The 23,728-nt window shown below is 35.7% G+C and overlaps 2 protein-coding genes, 1 long non-coding RNA gene and 1 other non-coding gene across 4 annotated transcripts; 1 reads left to right on the top strand and 3 right to left on the bottom strand.

Moving 5' to 3' along the window:
- Positions 1-290: 290 nt before the first annotated feature.
- On the bottom strand, positions 291-2,515 carry LOC125216049 (gibberellin 3-beta-dioxygenase 1-like). The gene is made up of 2 exons (XM_048117656.2): positions 1,932-2,515; positions 291-1,005 (listed from the first exon to the last, which is right to left on the bottom strand). The coding sequence occupies exons 1-2, from the start codon at positions 2,432-2,434 to the stop codon at positions 444-446; spliced, it is 1,065 nt and encodes a 354-aa protein (XP_047973613.1). The 5' UTR covers positions 2,435-2,515; the 3' UTR covers positions 291-443.
- Positions 2,516-8,467: 5,952 nt separating this feature from the next.
- TIFY8 (TIFY domain protein 8) lies at positions 8,468-12,790 on the bottom strand. The gene is made up of 5 exons (XM_048110534.2): positions 12,307-12,790; positions 10,996-11,183; positions 10,405-10,859; positions 10,238-10,325; positions 8,468-8,989 (listed from the first exon to the last, which is right to left on the bottom strand). Exons 1-5 carry the CDS (start codon positions 12,506-12,508, stop codon positions 8,786-8,788), a joined length of 1,137 nt encoding a protein of 378 aa, XP_047966491.1. The 5' UTR covers positions 12,509-12,790; the 3' UTR covers positions 8,468-8,785.
- Positions 12,791-17,406: 4,616 nt separating this feature from the next.
- On the bottom strand, positions 17,407-17,534 carry LOC125217224 (U11 spliceosomal RNA). The gene has a single exon (XR_007175642.1). It is a non-coding gene; the product is annotated as a U11 spliceosomal RNA (small nuclear RNA).
- Positions 17,535-20,197: 2,663 nt separating this feature from the next.
- Positions 20,198-22,409, top strand: LOC125216471 (uncharacterized). The gene is made up of 2 exons (XR_007175421.2): positions 20,198-20,938; positions 22,024-22,409. It is a non-coding gene; the product is annotated as an uncharacterized LOC125216471 (long non-coding RNA).
- The last annotated feature ends 1,319 nt before the right edge of the window (positions 22,410-23,728 follow it).

Genomic DNA, 23,728 nt, shown 5'->3' with positions numbered 1-23,728 from the left:
GACAGAACCCTACTAGAATGGGGAGAAGTTTTGGGACCAGCACATGATTCATGAAAGTTTCCTAAGTGACAAAAAATGCATATATAGATTTTTGGATTTTTAAAATCAATATCACAATCAAGCTAAAAATAAATACAACAAGCATTGACCATTTTTTGACAATTTACTTTACATAGTTCTACAAATCATATCAAATTGATGCCAATTTCTAGCTTGCTAGCTCTTTTCTTGGTAAAAAGAGAAATGCACGAGTTTCATGCAATACTTGTTACAAAATACAAAATGAGGTGTTGTTTAAACTGCTAAATTAGTTCAACATATAATTAGCAACCTTATAATAAATAAAATGTGACCACAATATCAATTTTTCTAAAAAAAACCTAGTCAATCAAATCGAATGACAAATTAATTTTCAAACCACTAGCATGAATCCAAATTAATAATCAAGTTTGAATAAAAGAAAGAGCTTTTTCAAGATGCTTGTTCTTGAGGCCAATGTACTCCTTAACCGTGACGGCTCGGAACCAGGATGGCCCGGGTAGCTTAGGCAGCGGGGCCAGCACAGAATCAGCCGGAGGGCCATAGAAGTATGCCATGGTAAATCTATGGCTCGTCTCATTTGGGACAACACGATGGTACATATTGTTGAAAGTCGCGTTGGACAAAATGTGCATGAGGTCACCAATGTTGACGACTAGGGCTCCTGGGGTTGGTCGGATTGGAACCCATCCGACCCCCTCTTGCATGATTTGGAGGCCATTGGTGTCGTTCTGATGCAAGATAGTTAGTAGTAATGAATCGGTGTGTGGTGCTAGGCCGATCGCCTGGCTAGGGTTTGGGCAACTAGGGTACGAATTGAGTTGCAATGCACCATCTGATTGATAGAGAAATGACGATGAAAGTTTTTCATGATCTTCTTCGTCCACTCCCAATGCCTTGAGCATGATGAGCAAGATGTTGTAGGCTAGTGATTTCATCTTCTTCTGGTACTTGTCCATTGCATCACTGTACAAATAAGTACCAATTTCAGTCTCGAATTTATTTGATAACAATTCATATTAGCAATTAAAATTAGGATGAGCTATTGTTTCAATTTTGGCATGCCTTTTATGGGTTGCTAGACTTTTATAGATATATTCACTTTTTCATAAAAAAACATTTTTTTTAAAAGTGGACTTGAAAAGTGGTATGTATGATGATATGGCTAGCCTTCAATGGTGGTAAGGACGTGATATTTGTCGTACATAAAATTAAATTATTTGTAGTGCGATTCTTGAAGAACACAGACAAAATGAAAAGCAGTTAGAATAATAATCTAAATAAGATTCTAATAACAAAAGGAGAGAATATATTAAATATTCCGATTCTTAAAAAATAAAATTCTCTGACATATTATCAAATCTTTAAATTAAAAGATGCTCAAATGCATATTCTTATACACAAGAACATGACTCCAGGAAGAAGGGAAATCATATAATTTGGTGAAGTCCGATTTTCGAGGATTAAAAAATATGATAATCCAATGATTAAGATCCCATTTAGATCCAATCCATCAATCACACCCCCAACCAATTTGTGTTGCATTTGAAAAAAAACACACATATTTACGTTTATTTAGATGCAAACTCTACGTCAAACACTCCATTAACAAAACAAAATTTAACTTTGAAAAAAACAACCAAATAATTTCATTTCTTTGTAATTTTATTAGTGTATTAATGGGTTTTGCGGCATTACTCAATTCATAAACAAAATAGTACACAATCCAAATATTTTACACAATACATATATTTTGTGAGGAAAACCTAACCCAATCTTGTCTGTAAAACTGCAAATTAATAAAGCAAAAAATGTTAATTATGGAAACACCAAACAGTGTAAACTTAAAATAAACATTATATATAAAATACAGTAATAGTGCATGAACATACCAAAACTCTTCATATTGATGGGGCCAAAGCAGCTTGGCATGCTCCATGGCTGACCCCATAATAGTAAAGCCTTCATGCCACATTGATTTTGGGAAGAAAGGAGAAATCCGGGCGACACCGTACCCGGTCACCCCGTTCTGGGCCCGGAGCGCCTTCAGCTTCTGGTAGGTCGGAAGCTCGAAGAGCCTCTGGGCATGCGCCTCGACGTCCTCCACGAGGTCCCGCGGGACCTCGTGGTTCGTCACCTGGAACACCCCCCACCTCCGGCACGCATCTCCCACGAGCCCCACTGCGTCTGGGGCCCGCAGGTCGATGACCGGAGGGGATGCTGGTTCCGCACGTGGCTGGCGCGTCAGCCACGTGCGATGGTCATTACCTGAGTCGTCATCGTCTGTCCAGACGTGGGACTCAGGAAGTTGCAGGATTGACCCGAAATCGAGTGGGATTATGTCATTGAGATGGATGTTGGTGTCTTTGTAGGCGTTTGAGAGAGATGTGGTCATTTTTAAGGTGTGGGTTGTTAGGGTTGGAAATGAGATGCCATTTTATAGGTTTATGTCACCATTGTTGTGTGAGTGTGATAAATTTGGGAATTTGTTTAGGGGGGAGAAAAGTGGAGAAGGAATGATGATTTAGATTTGGTTTTTTGGATTTGTGATTTGTTGGACACGTGGCGTTTGGACGGCTGTGGACTGGGTGTTGTCGTGTAGTGGTTTTGGAATTTTGTGTGATTGCGAATCTGTGATGACCACATTCCAATGCATTAACGTTTAGGACATTTTGGTGTAGCAAAAATTGGAGTTGTGGTATTTTAATTTGTAAATGTAAATTTGAATTTATTGTAAACATTAAGTGTGCGCAATATTACATTAATTTAATGCTATTTTTATGACCGACCCTTCTTTATCTATATATACTCGTGATCAAATGGATAATTAATTTGTTTCACATATAGTATAATAAATTATACTAATATATAAAAAAAAGCAAACTATAATCACACTCTAAGACGCATTAGTATAATTTAAGTCAGTAGACATTTTAAGCATCTTACTAATTAGGTCTATGGAATCATTGAATGAAAGTTATATTAACCGATAGGTGAGCATTGAGGAATATAATTAATTTCTAATTCCATAATTAAGTATTATCAATATTATGAATACAGATGCACACATTAAAGTTTTTCTTTAATTTTTATGAAAGTGTTGGTCTTTCATGCTCGACAACCATGATATATGCAATAGATAATTAAATACATATACGGAGTATTAAAGTAGGACAATTTTCGAAACGAATATGCACTAGGTTTTTGATAAAGTCATTGGATTGGTGTTCCTATGAGATTGACCCGTTAGAAATCCAATAACTTTTTATTGAGTTGGGTTTGTTGACTCGAATTATTTTAAACACGAGAATTACTCGCCAGTGTACGGGGCTACTGTAGCAATAAGTAAGTACGGGTATCGTATCCACGGAGACAAATTGTGCAACTCAAGTACCACGAACCGATTTTGACTACTATCTAGAAAATCCAGAAAGGTTAGTTTTGATTTTGAAAAACAATTAAACATAAACAAAATAAAAGCACGCAACAAAAGACGAGTTTCAAATAAGAGAACAAGGTAGAGCCTTGGATCCAACTACAACGAACACGATGTGAACAACTCAACAACTTCGATTACCCATTTGAGTCTCTAGGATTACTAGGAAAGCCGCTAGTCTAGACTAAACCCTCTCTCGAGTGCACTTAACCAGTTGATTAACCATTAATATTGAAGTTTCCTTGTAATATTTCACAATTAACTCCTTAAAACAAAAGGCTCATTGATCATTCCTTGAGACACTGTAAACCCCGGAAGGTGACTGCAATGCGTTGTTGGGGTTCACATAGGAGAGGTTGGGATGTGGCTTATTCCCAAGTGGTTGAAACCTCCACCCCCTTGATTGGGGCGGGAGTTGTTATAGTATCTGTTGCCCCTTGGTGTATGTAGTTAACATCTTCTACACCTTCTAGATTCTCTTGCACCGATGATCCCATTCCCATAAGATCTAGCTTCTTGTGGATGAGCTCCAATTGATTCGCAAACTGCTGTCGGGACTGACCTCTGAGGCAAAGCTATTCTGTGCACCTTGCTCCTTTCATTAGTCCAGCCTCCATCATTCGAGGCAACTCTCTCGATCACCTCCATTGCTGCCGCCTCACCGATCTTTATTAGTGATCCCCCAGCGCTCCAGTTAAGCTCGCTCTTTGCATCAGGCAAACACCCCTTGTAGAATGCGAGGACTTGATGGGTTGGACTCAAACCATGATTAGGACACCGTTTCAAAAGGCCCTTGAACCTTTCCCACGCTCCTCGGATACTCTCTTGAGGAGTCATCTCAAATGCTAAAATCGTTGATTGCCTATTCAAAGCTTCACTCGGAGGGTAGTATTTTGCTAAGAATTTGGCCACCAATGCATTCCACGTACGGATGGAGTTGGGCTCCAGATTTTCCAGCCAATCCCGGGCGTCATCTTCTAGAGAAAAAGGAAATGCCCTCAATCTGATCTGTTCATCTGAAACTCCATTGATTTTCGTCGTATTGCAGATCTGTATGAACTTGGTGATATGTTTGTTAGGATCCTCCGTGGATCGGCCTCTAAAAACATTATTCTCTACCATCTGAAGCAGCCCCCTCCTGAGCTCGAAGTTGTTAGCATCCACGTTGTTGCTAACAATTGCTGGATTTGACACCCCATTATAGGCAAACATATTCTGCACTGGTATCCCATTCTGCCCTTGATCTAACCGCCTCTGCAATGATGCGAGTTGCTCTTGAAGTTGAGCATTCGTTAGAGGAGGTGGTAGGTTGTTATTCCCATTGTTTCCCCCGTCCATCAGAAAAGGAGGATGTGGCTCAAACTGAATAGGAGAGTGAACTGGTGACGGAGTAGGTGACGGTGGTTCTTGAACTGGTGAAGGTGACCGTCTCTGGACCGGAGAAGAAACTCGGATCCGCTGGTTAGCCTCTTCAAAGCGTTTCTCCTTCTGTTGGATGCTTCGATTTCAAGATCGATAGGCTCTAAAGGTAAACCCTTAGAGCGTGTTTGCATACAACCTGAAAAATACAACACAGATCTGAGAGCTCAAAAATAAAAACAAAAATTAAAGCAATAAAATCTAGAGTAGTAATCTCTATCTTTACCACGATATTAAGCTAAAAACACAAAATTGTCCCCGGCAACGGCGCCAAAAACTTGACTCGAATTATTTTAAACACGAGAATTACCCGCAAGTGTACGGGGCTAGTGTAGCAATAAGCAAGTAGGGTATCGTATCCACAGAGACAAATTGTGCAACTCAAGTACCACGAACCGATTTTGACTACTATCTAGAAAATCCGGAAAAGTTGGTTTTGATTTTGAAAAACAATTAAACATAAACAAGATAAAAGCACGCAACAAAAGACGAGTTTCAAATAAGAGAACAAGGTAGAGCCTTGGATCCAACTACAACGAACACGATGTGAACAACTCAACAACTTCGATTACCCATTTGAAGTCTCTAGGATTACTAGGAAGGCCGCTAGTCTAGACTAAGCCCTCTCTCGAGTGCACTTAACCAGTTGATTAACCATTAATATTGAAGTTTCCTTCTAATATTTCACAATTAACTCCTTAAAACAAAAGGCTCAAGCCCTCACTCTAGAATTCCTTCTCTCGAATGCAAATTACCTAGGTGTTGTTCATTCTTTTATCAATCCTAATTAGGTATCTCTCGATTACTCATAACTAGGTCAACAAACTCAATTGGTAGCTAAGCAATTGGATTGAAAAAGCACAAGAACGATACAAAGAAATCACAAGAGCAAAGGTAATCAAAAGTCCTCGAATTAATCAAAAGTATTCATTGTAGTCTTCACCAAAACTCTACAAATGATTTAGCTACTCATATTCAAAGCAAATTCACAAGAGAAATCCATAGAAAGTGAATTGAACATAGGAAAACTAATAGAGATACTCCCAAAGGTGAATTGAATAGGCAAATCGTCTTCGTCTTCAAACTTGTTGATGAATCGAACTCTTTGTCGCTTCAATCTGCTCTCAAACGTGGAAACTGCTTCTGGGGCGTGTGGAAAGTATGCTGGAGTCGAAACCCTAGGTCCCTTTTATACCCGGGGCGAAAATTAGAATTAAATCAGCTTACGAGTAAATCACCCGGCCGGGCGATTTTTGAGTAACAAAACGCCCGATCGGACGTTCTTCTTAAAACCGCAGCTCGCTCAAAACGCCCGACCCGGGCGTTTTCCCATATAAAAACGCACGATCACAGTGAATACGCCCGGCCTGAGGAGCCAAACGCCCGGCCTTCTGTACATAAACGCCTGATTTGCTGCAGTCAATCGCCCGGCTCGATCTTTGGCTACTATTTCGTCCGTTTCCACCTGTTTTGACTACAAAAACTCGACAAACTTATCAAAACACTAAAGTAGGGGATCATAGAAGAAAACTCAAGTAATGTGACACATAACACTCAATTAAACACTTTCAAACATCCTAAACACTTGCTAAACTACGAGTTTATCAGTAAATACTTTAATTTTATTCTCTAAGTTCATATAAATTAGGTCTAAATCATGTAAATCAGGTTTTATCGTGTAAAAATCATGTTTTAATAATGTAAATCAGGTTTTTATCGTGTAACATCAGGTTTTAATGCGTAAATCACATTCGGGCTGTTATTGTGTCGTGTCAAACAAATTATATTTTGTCGTTAACGAGTTCATGTCATGTTCGGGTTTGAAAATAGTAGGTCGGATTCGTGTCGGTTGAAAATTTCCTTAACAAGTCGGTCTTGCTTGTTATCAAGTTGATCCTATAAGGACTCAACTCGCACGATTCGTCACCCTGTAACTAATGCTTAGTGTCATTATATATTAATAACGATTCAATCTACATGATTTGTCATCATATAACTAATGTTGAATTTCATAATAAATTATAAAAAAAGTTGGAGCAAATGTAAAACTAATAACAATAATTAAAGTATTAAAATACTATTCACCCAGAATAGAAGGAAAACGTTTGTAAGCTCAAGAATCCAAGACACATATCTAATTAATTAACCATATCCATATGTTTGGTTTAAAATCCAATATGTATGTATTTACATAATGTGAATAATTATAAAATATTTTGGGATGTGATCTAGTATGAAAGTGTATTTATTCACACATATATTGTTACCCTACAAAAAAATGGATAAAGGTTGGTGTGATGCACATAGGCTAAATTTTATTTGGTTGGTGTGCATCCACATAGTCTAAATTTTAATTGGTTGGTGTGATGCACATAGGCTAAATTTGGATTCAAATACGACAAATATAAAAACAGTGCCATGTAGAAAGTGTAGTGGCATGGCCTGTCTAACAATATTATATTCCAACCCCATTATCTAACAATCGACGAATCGAGTTTTAGAATATTGCAATTTTTAAATATATGAATTAAATATTAATTTTTAATATAATTGCTTTTCTTTTCAAGATAATTACTTATTTTCAGTTGTTCTATTTAAGAAAAGTTGCAATATCCAATCCTAATTCCTATATATTGCGTTTAGATTCATTGTGCTCATTGACTAGTGACTGATTGGCTGATTATTGAATTCAATTTCTCATTTTTAAGAAAAAAAATTAAAAGCATGTGGTGAATCATTTCATATAATCATCGTGATTATAATGTTGGTGGATTGATTCAACTTTAAATTCATGACCTGTGTTATTTATATTAAAAGAAGAGGAGGAAAGTTTATTATGGTAAATAAGTTAAAATTGGTGAAATCGGCATCATGTTACGTATATATTTTTATTTTTATTTTGCTGAAAAACAATTGGACTTGCTGAATTAATTTAATTTGATTCAATCAATTACGTAGTTATTTTAGTTTATTTCCTTATTTCATCTAGAAATTTAAATTACTATTTCGTGATTTAAAATGTAATCTAAGTGTACAAAATAATGATTTCACTATATATTGGGCCATTTCTCATTCGATGACAAAAAATATATGTATGAATGAGCATAGCACTTGCTTAGTCAATCCCACAATTAAAAATCGAAGTGTGTCGGCAAAGACAAAAAGGTCATTAATCAAATTATCTAAATTATTTGTCTACTATTTTGTAAGTATGCAAATTATATTGCCATTTGTTATATTTATTTGCCAACTTAAATAAGAAAATGAATTCCTGCATTGTTTTATTTGAATAAGAAATTGAAGGCTATGCACCCTTTAATTTACTGATTTGGCAATACATTAACTTATTTCTTCTATATTTTGGGCTTAAAACTAAAGACTTATCTCATGGTGATAGTATGGGCCTCAAGGTCTTTGAGAATGCTTTTAATCTTATAATTAAAAAAAACATAATACACACAAACTAAAATGCAAAATATTATACTAAGAAGAGTGATAAAAATTAAGTCACCTAGCATTTAATTTATTTCATTTTATTTTATTTGGGTGTACAACAAAATTAGACTCAGTCCATGTAAAAACTGGTGATAAATTTTCTAATTAATTTGCTAAAACATTTTTTTCCTTCACTAAAAATGTGAAGTCTAAATGAAGTTGCAATAGTTACATAGCTAATGATGCAATATGACTGATTGTCTTCAAACTTAAATCAATCAATCAACAAATCAAACATAAACCTCAAACTCAGCTTCTCCTCCTCCTAGATTCCATCATCAAACCAAATGCAAGAAATTTTGATGAGATTCCCCCCCAGATTCTTGGGTGATGGATCCCTCTAGAAGTTTCCGTACCGATTGAGACGAAAAATATGTGACGTTCTGGAAGACTCGCTCAGTCGGCTGATGCAAAACCGCGGTGGGTGTCACCTTTGTCTGATGGGCCACCGTGCAGCTCCCTCAGCATAGCAATGCCGACGTCACTGTTGCTGCTAGGTAGGCGGTTTTCTCCGGTTGATGGCCTGACTGCTGAGTTGGGCGTGTAGGTTGTCGACCAAGATCCTCCGTTTGATCCGGCCAACGCCATTATCACGTCCGCCTGATGTGGATCACAAGAAACAAAACTCAAGAACTGCAAAAAACATAAATGGATGATAATAACAAAGTCTCTAATGTGCAACAAAATGAGACTGTTCTGAACAGTGCTGACATGGCGCCCGGTGTTCTTGTTGAAGAGAAAGACTACGCATGCAACAGAAACAAGAAAGGGTCTCATAAAAGGCTAGATCATCTAGAGGAGAATGAACGAGCGCCAAAAACCAACTTCATCGGCCATTCATTCTCATCAACGGCAAGCTAGACAGCATTAGTACTAATACGGAGTGTAAATATTCTAACAATTGGAACCAAAGTAGTTTGAGGCTAGCAAGCGAGCAGAAAATGTCAGATAGTGAATTCTATCTCTTGAAACACTTCTCCAGTGTCATACTTTCTTTTGACTCTTTCTTGAAAGTTGAAACGTAAACAAGTACAGAGAGGCATTGTGATCTCTAAAGCAGTCATCGGTGTCTAAATCTTTTCTCGGACAAGAGGACTTCTATCTTGTCTACTTTTTATGTTTTCCTTGTTTTAAGCTACCAATAGCCATGAGAAAAAATGTAATGAGATGTTCATCATTTCAGTTATGCGACAAAGTCATAGGTTTTCACTCCCTTATGAGCCATAAAGGCAAACATGATGGACCCTAAATATGAGTTATCTAAAAAGTGACGCTAAACTAGAGACGGTAGAGCAACCATATCAATCTAGGGACTAGTTTTCACTAAAAATTATTCAAGAAAATGCTTCTTGACACTTACAAGTTCAGAGAAGAGGAGTTCATTACACAGGCCAGAGAGTAATATATTAGGCTGATCAAGATTAGAGAGTGAAAGAGACTTTATTGCATGACATCATTTATCGATTCTGTTGATTTCATACTGAGAAATGCCCCTTGCTCGATCATATTACCATTACAACATACAGTTCAGCTCTCTTCGTCAACATCCCCAATGCAAGTCTATCACACCACAAAATAATCTTATCTCATAAACCAATTTCTCTACCAAATTTTCATAATTCTGGTATAAACATGTACATGTGTTATAGTTATATGTTTCAATTTCTATTGGCAATAAAATTTATGATCCATCTTCACTTGAATAGAAAAATCAAGTTCTAAGGTTGACAACATTCTCCGTCAAAGAATCAAACAAAACAAAAGTAGCCCACTTTTCTCAAATACTGCAATAGAAGTTTAACAATAGTCTCAAGGCATGATTAGCTCCCAAGAAGCATATAAAGGCACCTTATTTGGATGAACATTGTCAAAAACGTGCGCTTGACCTCCATAAAATATTGTCATTTGACGACCAGCAGATTCTGTTCCACGCCGGCTGTCATGAGATCAATCAAATCATAGTTTATCGACCTTGGCTCGATAGATAAATAGAACCTGAGTCCTGAACTACTAACCTGGGCGTAGTAGAAGATTCCGGTTCGGAAATGCAAGTGCCGGATTTACTTTTACCACTTCGTATGAGTACCCCTGCAGGCTGTCTCCCGGAGATAGCACCAGCTGCATTGACCGAGCTCAAAAGTCCGGATCCTTTGATTCCAGTCCGTGATCCTTCATCAGCAGCCGTTTGTGACATTAGAGAAGGACCGATGTTTGTTTCTTTAAACCTATTCGCCTGAGCATGGTAGCTAAACGGCATGACCTGTCCAGTACGTGGAGGATATTGCATTGCTGTCCCAGGGTTTAGCATTGTTGCTCTATCCCATTTGGAAGGATTGTTATCAGTTCTACCACCACCGGTTGAAGTCTGAGATATAAAAGAGGCTGAAAGTGGCCTCATTTGATGCATACCAAAGGAAGCCTCCTCATCATGTGGGCGTTTAGGCCGCTCGCCCCCTGAATAGCGTAGCAGCTGATATAGAACAAAACTCCCAATATTAGAGTATGCTGTGAACCACACGAAAATTAGCCTCAGCCATCATTAGACTGCAAACTTGTTATATGTGTAAACTGATTGTGGCGAAAAAGAGAAGATGAAAGGAACAAACCTTAGTTAAGAGCTGGCTGTCTTGCGAATCAGTAGGCCCTTGTGGAAATTTATCCCTTGACGACATCATGAAAGAATCAGAGTTGCTTCGTTTGTTGTTCATGAACCTATTACTATTTTCAGGCCCAACAACATCGCCTCTTGATCCATAAAACGGTATTCCTTCCAAGTGATTGCTAACATGTCTTTCTAACATTATTGATGAAAAAAACCATCAAACAGCAATCTTTTCAAGTAGTCATCAAGAAGCATGACATCATAGAACACCAAAAATGAAGACCATTCGATTTATTCAAGTTCTTCCGCATGCTAAGTTCACGGAAAGAAATCCAATAAACACAGTGCACAAACACATGCTAATGGACACTTTTAAAGTGGAGCAAAGCTTTTTTCCTATAATACCATAAAAACAGTTGTACAAATGCAATATATACCAAAATAAGTAGCCCAATGAACTACTCCACCAATGACCTCACACACGAAACCACTCCACTCTCAAAATAACCAAATTCACAAAAAAAGGGAGCTGCATAATTCAAGACTTCAACAAGTGGATTTACCCTAAGTTAACTCCAAATTAAACTTGAAACAGAAACATAAAGTCCGTTTATCATCTTGTGAGTGAAAATCCAGATCACACTCACTCTATACACCGGCCCAAACAAATTCGAGATAAAATAGCACAAATATATCTTTCTAACATGATTGATGAACAAAACTATCAAACAACAATTTCTTCGAGTAGTCATCAACAATCATGGCATTATAGAAACATCAAAGTAGGAACACCATTCAATTTAATTTCAATTTTTCAAGTGCTTCCATATGCTAATTTCACAAGGAAAGAAACACAACAAAACACAAATTATTGACACACATAAAAGTTGAGTTTTAAACCATAAGAAACTGTTGTCCAAATGTAAAACTCCATACAACAAAAGGAGATGCACAATGAACTACTCCACCAATGAACTCACACAAAACAAAACAAAATAACTCCACTCTCAAAGCAAATATCACAAAAAAGAGAGAGATGCATAATTCAAAGACTACTACAAACATACCTACCCAAAGTTAACTACAAACTGAAACTTGAAATGTAAGCATAAAAGCTACTCCACTACTATAGTCTATATAATGTTCCAAATGAAAATCCAACGCACACACACTCACAGCATCACACACATACAATACACTAACCAAAACTCGTAGAATTCAAAGCATGCTTGCCTCCAAACAACTAACTAAATTTTCCAGTTCCCACACAAAGGTAAAAACAAAAAATGGGTATTAAGTAAAACTTTCTTCTCACCAGAGCCCAGATCAGAAGTGGCGGACGGCGACACTTCCGGTGCCGGCCGGACACCCCCGGCCGGCGGCGGAGCAGAATCTTGGGGCTGTCCCTTATCGCCAAGAAAATCATGAAAAGTTGTGGGCTTCACTTCGCTTTCGCCGCCGGCACTAACAGCAGCAGCTGCTCTGTTATTTTTAGAGTTGCTGTGAGCATGAGCCATTGAGGGCTAGGCTATATATGCCGCATCTGAAGTAAAGATTGTATTTTTAGCATTTCACGATGAAGCCCGGAGCTCAAGCTAGTGGAAATTTCAATGGGATTGTGGCTGTGGTTGATGGGTTTCGAGAAAGGTGAATTCTTTAGCGAGGAAAGGAGTGAAACACTTGAAGGGAGCACGAATTTCGTGAAAAGAGAAAGAGAGAGAATTGTTGAGCTTTACTTTCTTTTTCCATTTTTTTTGAATAAGGAAAAGTATTTTTCTGGCATTTCACAGATACAGATGTGCTTTCTTCTATTGTTAACAATATCTTCTGTGTCTACAACTAAACTTATTTGTAGTAATATTAATTCCCACTAATATTTAAAGATAAATGTTCAAAATTAGTTAATACAGTATTTATAATTAGAATATTTTTTATTCTAACAAGAGTAGTATGAAAAGTAGAAATTTAAATTAAATAGCATTACTTCAAATTAATATTCAAATTAAAAATATACTTATAGATGTTGGATGTGGTAGTAGTATGCAATTTGTAAAATAGGAGAAATAAAGAAAAAAAATGCATATAATCAGAGATAAAACAAGAAAATTGAGTAAAATAGGAACCAGAAAGAAAAAATAGTGAAAAAATTCTATAAATTAAAATAAGACTGATTTTGTGAATTACAAAGAATAATAAAAATGAGATTAATTTTGATGGATAGACTTTTTATTGTCAAATTTGGAAATTTGAAAATGAAAAAAAAAATTATAAAGGGGCCTTTTGGGGAATGCAGTAGGCCCTGAATCTTTTCTACAATGATTGTGTTGGGGAAATCACGTGAATTTTTTAAATAATTTAATCTCCTATCCAAGAATTCAATTACTCCCACGGATAATTCGTCCCAATTTTCTATTTGTTCGTCCTACATAATTTGCCTTACTTCATTTTTACCATTTTTAGTAGTGGATCTCATATTCTATTACCTCATTCTTACTCATATTTTATTGTAAAATTAATATATAGAGGTAGGATCCACACTCCATTAATTTTTTTAATCCACTTTTTTATTAAAATTCTTGAAACCCGTGCTCGGTCAAAGTTATCTGAATTATCCGGGACGGAGGGAGGGAATATAAATTACTCCTCCCCTCTTATATTGGAAAAATAAAATGAAATTAACAATCAAAGGATATATCATTGAACTTGTGAAAAGTCCCATCGTTCATCATTTCATGTAATAACAACTTTAATTATGGAGCATGTTGGAGTTTGAGTGGCCAATGTTATTTTTAATATTAAACCGAATGGTGACAAAATTTAGTGAGCTTCACTCCTCGGATTTTAATAATGACAAGGCAATAAATTATGGAGTAGTTGTATTTATTACTGGACTTACAGTCATCGAATTTATGGTTTATATATAAAATAAATCTGGAAAGTATATATACCAAATTTGTATTTTTAAATTAAAGATTCAAATCGGGAGATCTCGAATATATATTATGGACTTACTCAAAACCTCGAATAATACTAACAAATTATCAATAATATAGAGAAAGAGTGTGCTATAAAATTCCTTCCCCACACACTCACTCACTCTCTCTGTCTCTCTCTCTCACACATACACACACACTAATGTTAGTGTGTGTATCTACCTCTCTCTCTTCGTCATATAGTGTATGTGTGTGTGTTTAGAGCGTCCACAGTGGGAGGGCCGCGGCCCTTGGCCCGGGCTTGGGCAGGGCACGGCCCCCCACTACTGAGCCGAGAGGTGGACGGGGCCATGTGGGGTGGATGAGAGAGAGCCGAGCTCTCGGCCAGGCCGAGGCTCTTGGGCACGCAGCTCGGCCCACCACTGCAGGGGCCGAGAGCCGCGACCCTTGGCCATCGATTTTAATTTTAATTTTAATTTTTTTTTCAAAATTTTTTATATATTCATCCTTTCTTCTCCATTTTTTTACCCCAAACCAAACTCCACTCTTTCCAATTGATTTCAATTTAGTTTCAAAACATGGATTCCGACGATGGAAATTTTCAACGAGCGATCGATGAGGAGTTCGAAGAACTCATTGCAACGGTGCAAGCTGAAGCCGACGAGGAGGAGGCGGCTTTGGCGGCGGTGGCGGCCATCCCTCGGCCGAGATACCGTCGCCGGTATATCAACCGTGACCATGCCGGAGCCGACCAGCGGTTGATGGAAGACTACTTCGGGGTTCAGCGTGATAGGGGTTCTCTTTGTTGTTCGCGTTGTATCAAAAATTTTCGTTGTATAATTTTCCATTTTATAATAATACAGCGAAAATTTTGTTATAATTTTTATTTATTTTAATTATTTCTATGTGTTTTAATTATTATATGCAAATAATATTTTTGATAGTTAAAATTAAAATATAATAAAAAAATGTTAAAAATAATTTTAATTGGTGGCCCGATGGGCCATCATTGTGGTGGCCAAGTTTTCATGGGCAGGACCAAATTTGTTGGACATACCCAAGAAATAGTGGCTTGGACATACACAAAAAGACCACCATTGTGGATACCCTTAGTTCCATAGAATGTTGACTGCACATTTTCTCTATCTTAGTTCCCTTCTTTTTCAATCAGCCCATTACTCAGCCGTCGTTTTCATACATAGGCCTTCATTTTCTACATTTTATGGATGAAGTTAGTTGTTTGAAATTTTGAATGCTCACGCATATACGAATACTTAAATCTTAAACACTAATTATTCAGATTTAGTATTTATTCATTCCACAATTTAAAGTTTTGCTTTAATTCAATACAATTGAGAAATAATGAAAGAAAAGGAGTGGAAGTGGATGATGAAATATGGATTTTTTTTTAATAAAATGTGAGTGCAATATTTCAAAAAAGAAAAGAAAAATGCATAAATAATTATCACTATATTATTACATTAGATTTAGACTTACTAAGCTACTACAACATAAATGACTACATTATAAATTATGCATTAAAAGTGATTTACACTTAAATACGTTTGTACGTATATTGACATGCCACAATCAAGTATTCAAGCATCAATCCATGTTCGATAAAAATTTGATCTTGGCTAATCAATGGGGCCATTGCCCTTTCATGTTGACAAATTATTCGTCACATCAATTTTTTCTCTTTAAAGCTCTTGACTTCTCATTTTCAATTATTTCAAACTAAAATCAAATTATTGGACACTCAAGCAATAATTAGATTTAACATCTACAACCAAACAATGACAAAAACAAAATGAGCCACATTTTTATTACTGCTATGATATAAATATAGAAATGAGTGCTGAAAATGTCCCTGCTCAAATTATGAAACATGCCCATGATCAGAAAATGGGCCCGATAAATAATTATTCTTCACATCTCAATAATGAAACAATAAAACCTTAACTCCGGCCAACAAAAAAAAAAGTCGTAGCTTCTTGTCTTTGTGGTCCAGTCCAAATCATGCCCACTTCACTAAGCATCAATTTATACAAATTTCATCATAATCATAAATCATAAGTTAAATAGGAGTAGTGAGGAGTTCTCTCGCCGTACCTAAAAAATATTAACTCTTTTTCTTTTAATTCGTCCTTGAAAAGATGAATTTTCTAATTGTAGAAACTCATTCTCTTTAACGAGATGAGTCTCATTCTCCATTAACAATATTTTAAAAACTTTTTTTTTTCTATCTCTCTCTTACTTTTGCCAAGTATGCATTAAAACTCGTGTCAAACCAAATGTTCTTGGCCTCAGAATTTTCTTTTGCAAATTGCATTCAATCATCGAATGTTCTCCACTAGACTTATCATCAATCTTGAATCCGGTATATCACACTCCTTACTCGATTTATTTAATAAATCGAATAAATAATCCCGTTCCAGTACAAATTTCATACAAACATAAAAACTCTAGTATTTTGGATTGCCTCAAGATCTTACATTTATATTTCTAGTATCAATGTTATCAAATGCAAACTCTAAATATGTTACAAATTCCAAACTATGATCTGTACCATTAAAAAATGTCAACAGATGACAAAATACCAACAATAGAAAATATCAACACAGTGTCAACGGTTGACATCATGGTAACATTGTGTTGACGCCAAAATATTGAAATTTTACTCTGTGTTGACACTAAAAATTTAGAGTTTGTACAATATATAAGTTTGCATTTTATCACTACACTATCATAATATCCAATATCTTTGGAATTCCCAAATGCAACAATTCTCTATTATCTACCAATACTTCGAAGCCGTGAAGTCGTGTATCTCCATGTGACCATGCTTTTTGAACATAAGTCCATGCTCGTTGTTCCCTTCAAGTACTCCCTCCGTCCCGGATAATTCGTCCTACTTTGACCGGGCACGGGTTTTAAGAAATCTAATGGAAAGTGAGTTGAAAAAGTTGGTGGGATGTGGGTCCTACTTTTAAAGTAGTTTTATAATAAAATGTGAGTAGGAATGAGTTAGTGGAATATGGGGTCCACTACCAAAAATGATAAAAGTGAAGTGAGACAAATTATGTGGGACAGATTAAAATGGAATACTGGGACGAATTATCTGGGACGGAGGGAGTATTTGACAATTTTTAACACAGCTTCCCAATGCCTCCTCTTGTAGTGAATGCATGAACTAACTCATTGCTCCAACTGCATATGCAATATCCGGTCGTGTACTGGATATTGGCGGAGTATCCAGTATGCTCGGACTAAGCAAATCCATCATCTGCTCCAGTGTGAATCTATCTGCTCATGAAACTATCTGCATCAAACAGGGTGGATTGGAAAGAGTGAGAAGGGATACAACTATCTGCATCAAACAGGGTGGATTGGAAAGAGGAAAGAGTGAGAAGGAGTATCCGAACGTGAATGATTAACCGCGTTCATGTTGAATGAGAAAACAAAAAAAATGTTTAATTAATAGAAAGGTCGGCCATGGAGCCAACCCTAGAAGTTTCCAAAAATGATGTCAGCCATATATGTCTTGATTTCCATACAGCACTAACCGAACTTGGGCTAGCATGGCATATTTAGCCAACCGACCCTTTTATTTTTCCACAACTAGTGTTATCACCCGTGCTATGCACGGGTCAAATTAGTTCTCACATAAAATGAGAAACAATATTAGTGTTATGTGCGCTTTAAAAATCAAATTTGTATATACTCCTTCGTCTCATCCTTCGTCGCATAAAAGATGTTTGGATGATAACATGATGTCATTTTAGAAAATGTTACACCCTTCATCCACAATAAAATAGAAAAATTTGTGTATGGCACGGGTTTTAATTTAGAATTGGTAAAGTAAGAGAGAAGGGAGAAAAGGTAATTGAGAAGTAGTTTTTGTGGAATGATGTGTAGGATTATTATTTGTTGAAAACTTTCCATAAATGAATGTGCTCTATTTTTTGTAGACATCAAAAAATGGTAAGAGCATCTGCAGCGGTACTCTTACCGCCGTCCGTCCGTGCCGCTGAGCAGGCGTTGTCCGTCTGTGCCGCTGAGCAGCTCTACGTGGCACGATTTGATTGGCCAACGGCTTAGCCGTTAACAAATTCAATTTTTCTTTTTTTTAAAAAAAAAATCATAAATAATTCGAAATAATACCAAAAATTGAAAAAAAATATATTTTTGGGTTCCCAAAAAATAGAGCCATTTTTTTGACTTTTTTTTGGATTTTTGTGATTTTTTTTATATCCCAAAATCATCTATAAATACACACATTCATCATCCACTTTTCACATCAAATTATTTCTCATTCATACTTTTTAGTTATGCAATTTTTAATTTTTAGGATTTTAATATGTAATTTTTAATTTTTAGGATTTTAATTATGTAAATTTTAATTATTTTATAATTTGTAATAGTATTTCGGGTATTTTTAATGTATTTTAATATTGTGGAAATGTTTTTATTTAAATTGAATAATAGAATGGTGAGACCCTTGAGCTTGGCCTTAGATAAGAGCACGGATGTGGGTGTCGTGCTCTTAGCTAATGACAAGGAGTAAAAGTGGGTCCAGGCCCACTTCCGTGCTCTTAGCTAAGAGCACAGATGGGGATGCACTAATTGTGCTCTATTTTTTATGGACGGAGGGAGTATTTTATTTGTAAAGTGGAGAAAAATATAATATATTTATATTAACATGGGGTGTTTTTTTTAAAAAAATGTGACATCTTTTGTGATACAACCTAAAACGAAAAATGTGACATTAATTATTTGACTTAAGAATCCGACTGTCACTAAAAAAAAAAGGAAAAATGTGACTATGTGGAGATGCGAAAAATGTGACATTAATTATGTGACTTAAGAATCCGGCTGTCACTAAAAAAAAGGAAAAATGTCACTATGTGGAGATGTAGTATATGATCAAATATATTAAAATTTGATGATATGTGTATAAATAACGATGATTTTTATTATTTTAATTTTAATTTTAAGAATTATATATTCTTTAAGAATTATATATTTTTGTTTTAATTCTTAAGCTTCCAAATTTATAATTTTATTATTAAATTATTAATATTTTGGAACAACATTAATATTATTAGCAATACAAAGAAAAAAACCTTTTCCTCGGTAAGTAAAATCATATGATTAAATTAACATTAAATTTGACGGATATGCAACTAAGTAAGCAGTTTAAAATATTCATAATGATTCCCATTTGATATAGATACAATTTTATAGATATGCATTAGATGAGCAAATCTTTTCCCAGAATCTCCAATAAGAAAGTAAAATATATTTACAGAACACTTCACTAAGTATTACAAAAATTTGTGAAACCTCAAAAATTAAACCAATCTCCACTACGTACTAAATATACTGCCTCTAGCACTTTAAATAAATATATAGTACGTGCTATTTACAAATTACACGGCTTAAATAGTTGATAATATCAAAGCCCAAAACTAAGTCTCATTTAAAGTAACCCTATATGAAAGTGGCACCACATTTCTTTCTCTCTCGATCGGCGCAACACGCATCGCTTCCACACCAACCACGCCTTCAGCTCCTCACTAAACGTCCTGATAGCCGATCCAGCCAGCCACGCCAGCTAACCTTCCGTCGCCCACCTGCTTCACAGCCCTGTCACATGGCGTGGATTCAGAAATGCTCAAGCCTCAAACGATTTCTTAAAAACCTTCACCTTTAATGCTTATTTCAAGAGGTTCGCTTTAATGAGAGAGAGAACGAAGAGGAATTTCTCCAATACTGGGAGAAAAAGAGGGCCGATTTTTGGAATACTCAATTTCAGAACCTCTCCGGCAACGGCGAGCAAATCGATGCCGAACTTAACTCCGATTGCAACTTCTTAATTATTGTGATAGGCATTTATATGATTTATCATCTGCTCCCGTATGAGTTCTCACCAGTCCAAGTAGTTTATACTTGGCGCGGTGGCGCTCGAGACAGTCTTAATTACCTTTCTAGATTTTCTTGCGTGGAGGCATCAGGAGAATTGTTCCAAAATTTTCTCCAATCCATTTCTCCAGTCTCCACCACAGCACTAATAAAGAATTATCTAAAGTAAAAAAGGGGAGTAAGAAATACTACTACGTACTTAGGTGAATTGTATCTTTACAACAATGTGAAACATCAAACCTAAGAAATTCCTAATAATGTTGATACAACCTACCAATTCACAATATCAATTCCAAAAAAACAAAACATTGTAGGGCCTTTCATTCAACTGAAAGGAAGAGAAAATCAACTTAGAGAGAGAATTTTTCGTTAATGGAGTTCTGTTAGTTTTGCTCGGTATTTATAGAAAAATATTTCAGTATTGCTCAATTTGCTCTCCTAGAAGTTGTTGGGCAAATTGAAAGTGTGGCGTGCAAACTTTTTTCTCAAGATTGCCAGCTTTTTTACTTTTTGGAATATGTACCATCTCTTGGCTACACACTGTTCTATGTGAAATTTACTTTTGCAAAGAAGACAACATCTATTTCTGTAGACTTCATACACATAAATCTAAAAACTTTTCCATATACACTCCCATTTTCCCGCCAAAATTGACTCCCAAAAACTGCCACTTTATATAATGAAAGATTCCTAACTAGGTATTTATACTGTGTGTTCCACTTCAACCCTTACTCCCTTACTTCGATATGGGATAATAATCGGCGATTTGTGACATCTGAGCTTGAGATTTTCGATGGTTCGCGAGGGTTTTTTGGAAAATGGTTGGAGGTGGGGATAGGAGGGATGAGGGATCGTTTACCGTGAGCAACACCAATGTTTTTGCGGCGCTGGAGACTTTGAGGAAGATCAAAGAAAGGGGAGGAGAAGCCGGTGTACTGGGCTCCGGCACCTCTGACAGTGAAGACGTGGGCGGATGTGGATGATGAGGACGACGATGATTACTATGCCACCACGGCTCCTCCCCATGCGATGTGGGGTGGTTCTGGTGTGGAAAAAGTGGATGAAACTCAGAAACTAGATCATTTGGAGGTATAAGGCATGAGCACTATGGTGTTTAATATGAAAATGTTTGTTTGCTTAAATGTTTGCTTTGGTTTCCTTTTCTTTACTGGGCATCTTTTGTCATTTTACAGTTAAGTCTTGTTACCTACTTGATAATATTCATGTCAATGTCCCTCATTATTTTCTTTGCTGACTTCAAACGATTTCTGAATTCTTGCATGATCCCTTTTCCCCACACCTGCACAAAATGGTGTTTTTTTATCAGAGATGTATTCTTTGAAGATTTGCAAATAATGATTTTGCCAATTGCATTTCAATTGTGCTTGTTTTCTCAACACGAGAAGTTATCCTTTCTTCTAAGGAATGGTTATTGTTGTGACTTCTGTTTAATATGCAACTTGACTGCTATGCTTCATCAACTTCATAATTTTCTTCTTCCTACTGAACTGATAATGCCAAAAGTGAGTGTAATATTGTATTTTCCCTTACGTTGTTATGTGATTTATGTATTTAGTTTGTTATAAAAAAAAGTTGGACTGGCCTATCTGGTGTCACATGCATACAAGTGTTTTGGTCTATCATCCTTTCCTTTTGTTTTGTTAACATCTCCCCGATTCAATATTCTCCCTGTTCAGCATCATATAGGATGTATCTACATGTTGGTTGTATAATGATCAAACAATCTCAGACTAGTAATTATCATTATTGATCAAAATTGTAGCTTTTCAGCATGTAGTTTTCTCTTGTTCTATTGTACTGTTTCAATCTGGGGTGTCTCTCTCTTCATATCATTGTCAGTTGCACATTTATACTAATTGTAATGTAATCAATTGGGTTGTGTCTCGTTCGTTATCCTTGTTACTTGCAAATTTCTACTGATTGCTATTATGCTCTTGGCTCTTGCTGCAAGAGATCATCTGTGGATATATGTAATGGCATTTAGAGATGTCACATGACTTCATAGGTTTGCAGAGTATGGTATTTGTTGCAAATAAGCATGTTGCTCATTGAGTTATGTTATATTGATTCCTTTTCTTCCTCTAATGGAATTGAGTTTGTGGTATGACTAAATTTTGTTTGGGACTTATCTCGATTTTCCATCCAAAATTTAGGAAAGTGAGAGTGAAGATGAGCTCCTTGATGAAGGTGATGAAGAACCATTATAACCACCAGCCAATCCGGTAAGAAGAAAGTCAGAGGTGTGGTTATGGAGCTCGGATCAAATGGAGATAGATGGGTTTCTGTGGTTAATAAAACTCCGAGCTCTTGCCCTCTAGTTTTGCAGTAGACGAACTTCGAATATAATTTTGCATTTTGAACATGTTTTTTTAGTTTTTTTCTTTGTAGATTTGCCTCAGCTTTGGTTCTTTTGATGCCATCACAACTTTATATTCTCCTAATACATATCACATGTACATACTCCATATATTGATGGTGTTAGCATTTTATTCTATTGGGGAAGGCATATTGGGCTTTTATTAATTAAGTTGTTATGCAATTTATTGGTTTCTTGGGCTTATATATTCACAATTGTCATTTGATTGGTATCTATTTAATCAACATTCAAAATGTAATGTTTCAATTTTATCCACAATAACTTTATTTTGTTGTCATATGATATGTATGTCATATTCATTTCAATTTTGACCATTGTTGGACAGCTGCAAAAATTAAAAAAGTTACGAGACTTGCATAACTCAGCGAAAAGTCATTGTTTAAATAATAGTAGGAGGGGAGTTATATCCATAAAAAAAAAAATTAAATACATATGGAATTAATATAAAATTGAGAATATGTGAAATTTCCAGTTGTATTTCAGTACCACTAACATTATGTAGTACAGTAAATATTCCAACTATAATTATCGCCTTTTTTTAGGCTATCGGGAAAGTTGCATCTATGTGTGAATATGTAAGTAGGTCTAATACTACAAATCAAATGATTGAACAATTTAATCGATAACAACTATTATGAAACATTAATTAATGCAAGTATTATATATGTATAATTATGCTGCTCTACTGTATTTAGCGGTGCATTATTGCATCTATGTATGCCTACTATGTTTCTTAAATTGGCATTAATTATAATCTGATAAATGATAATGACGTTTGACTTAGATTGAGGATGCACTTTTCAAAACATCAAATCTCAAAATAATACACTCTACTACTACTTGTCCAATACAAACTGCCGCATTGTACGCAGATTTAGATATCTACTTAACAATTTTTTCATGGTCCAATTAAAAAGAAAATTGTAGCTAATTTTCGTGAATATAGAGAGTAGATCTTTGTAACTTTTTGGAATAGCACATTTTAAAGCTAATAAAACATTTTAAATTGATAGAAATAAGCACTATATTTTCCATTTACACGTGTTTACTTAAGAAATGACAAATACGAAAGTAAGTAGTACTTATATAATTATATTGTTTAGGGTAAAAATAGCAGCTGTCATATTTATTTCTGAATAAAATTTCCACCACCCACTCACTATTAATTCATATACTATACATTATCCAGCACATGCACGACAATTTACCTAGTGTAGATGGCAATTAGTAGAATGCATTTATATACTTGAATAGTTAATGTACTTTACGAAATTTGAATTGGTTTGATTTGCTACAATCATTATTACTTGAATATTTGGAAACAGTGCTTTTATATTAATTTTATTACTACTTTTTTTTTGACAAATACACCACCAATAACTACATTTTCTGTATTTTAGTAATAAACTAACACTAGTAACTTTTGATATATGTAGCCAAACTTTACTTGTCCAAAAACACATTCTAACAACTATGATGAC

This window comes from Salvia hispanica, chromosome 3 (assembly GCF_029641045.1).
Source record: "Salvia hispanica isolate PSC_SH4W2 chromosome 3, Shi_PSC_v1, whole genome shotgun sequence".
NCBI classification, from domain to species: Eukaryota; Viridiplantae; Streptophyta; class Magnoliopsida; order Lamiales; family Lamiaceae; genus Salvia; species Salvia hispanica.
Note: the sequence above shows the minus strand (reverse complement) of the source record. Positions and strands in the feature narration are given on the sequence as shown.

Coding starts and splice junctions, on each gene's coding strand:
- LOC125216049 (XM_048117656.2), bottom strand. CDS start 2,434: ATGACCACATCTCTCTCAAACGCCTACAAAGACACCAACATCCATCTC. Junction 1,006..1,931: donor CATCAATATGAAGAGTTTTG/GTATGTTCATGC, acceptor TTATTTGTACAG/TGATGCAATGGACAAGTACC.
- TIFY8 (XM_048110534.2), bottom strand. CDS start 12,508: ATGGCTCATGCTCACAGCAACTCTAAAAATAACAGAGCAGCTGCTGCT. Junction 10,860..10,995: donor ACAGCCAGCTCTTAACTAAG/GTTTGTTCCTTT, acceptor GTTCTATATCAG/CTGCTACGCTATTCAGGGGG. Junction 8,990..10,237: donor ACAATGTTCATCCAAATAAG/GTGCCTTTATAT, acceptor GATCCACATCAG/GCGGACGTGATAATGGCGTT.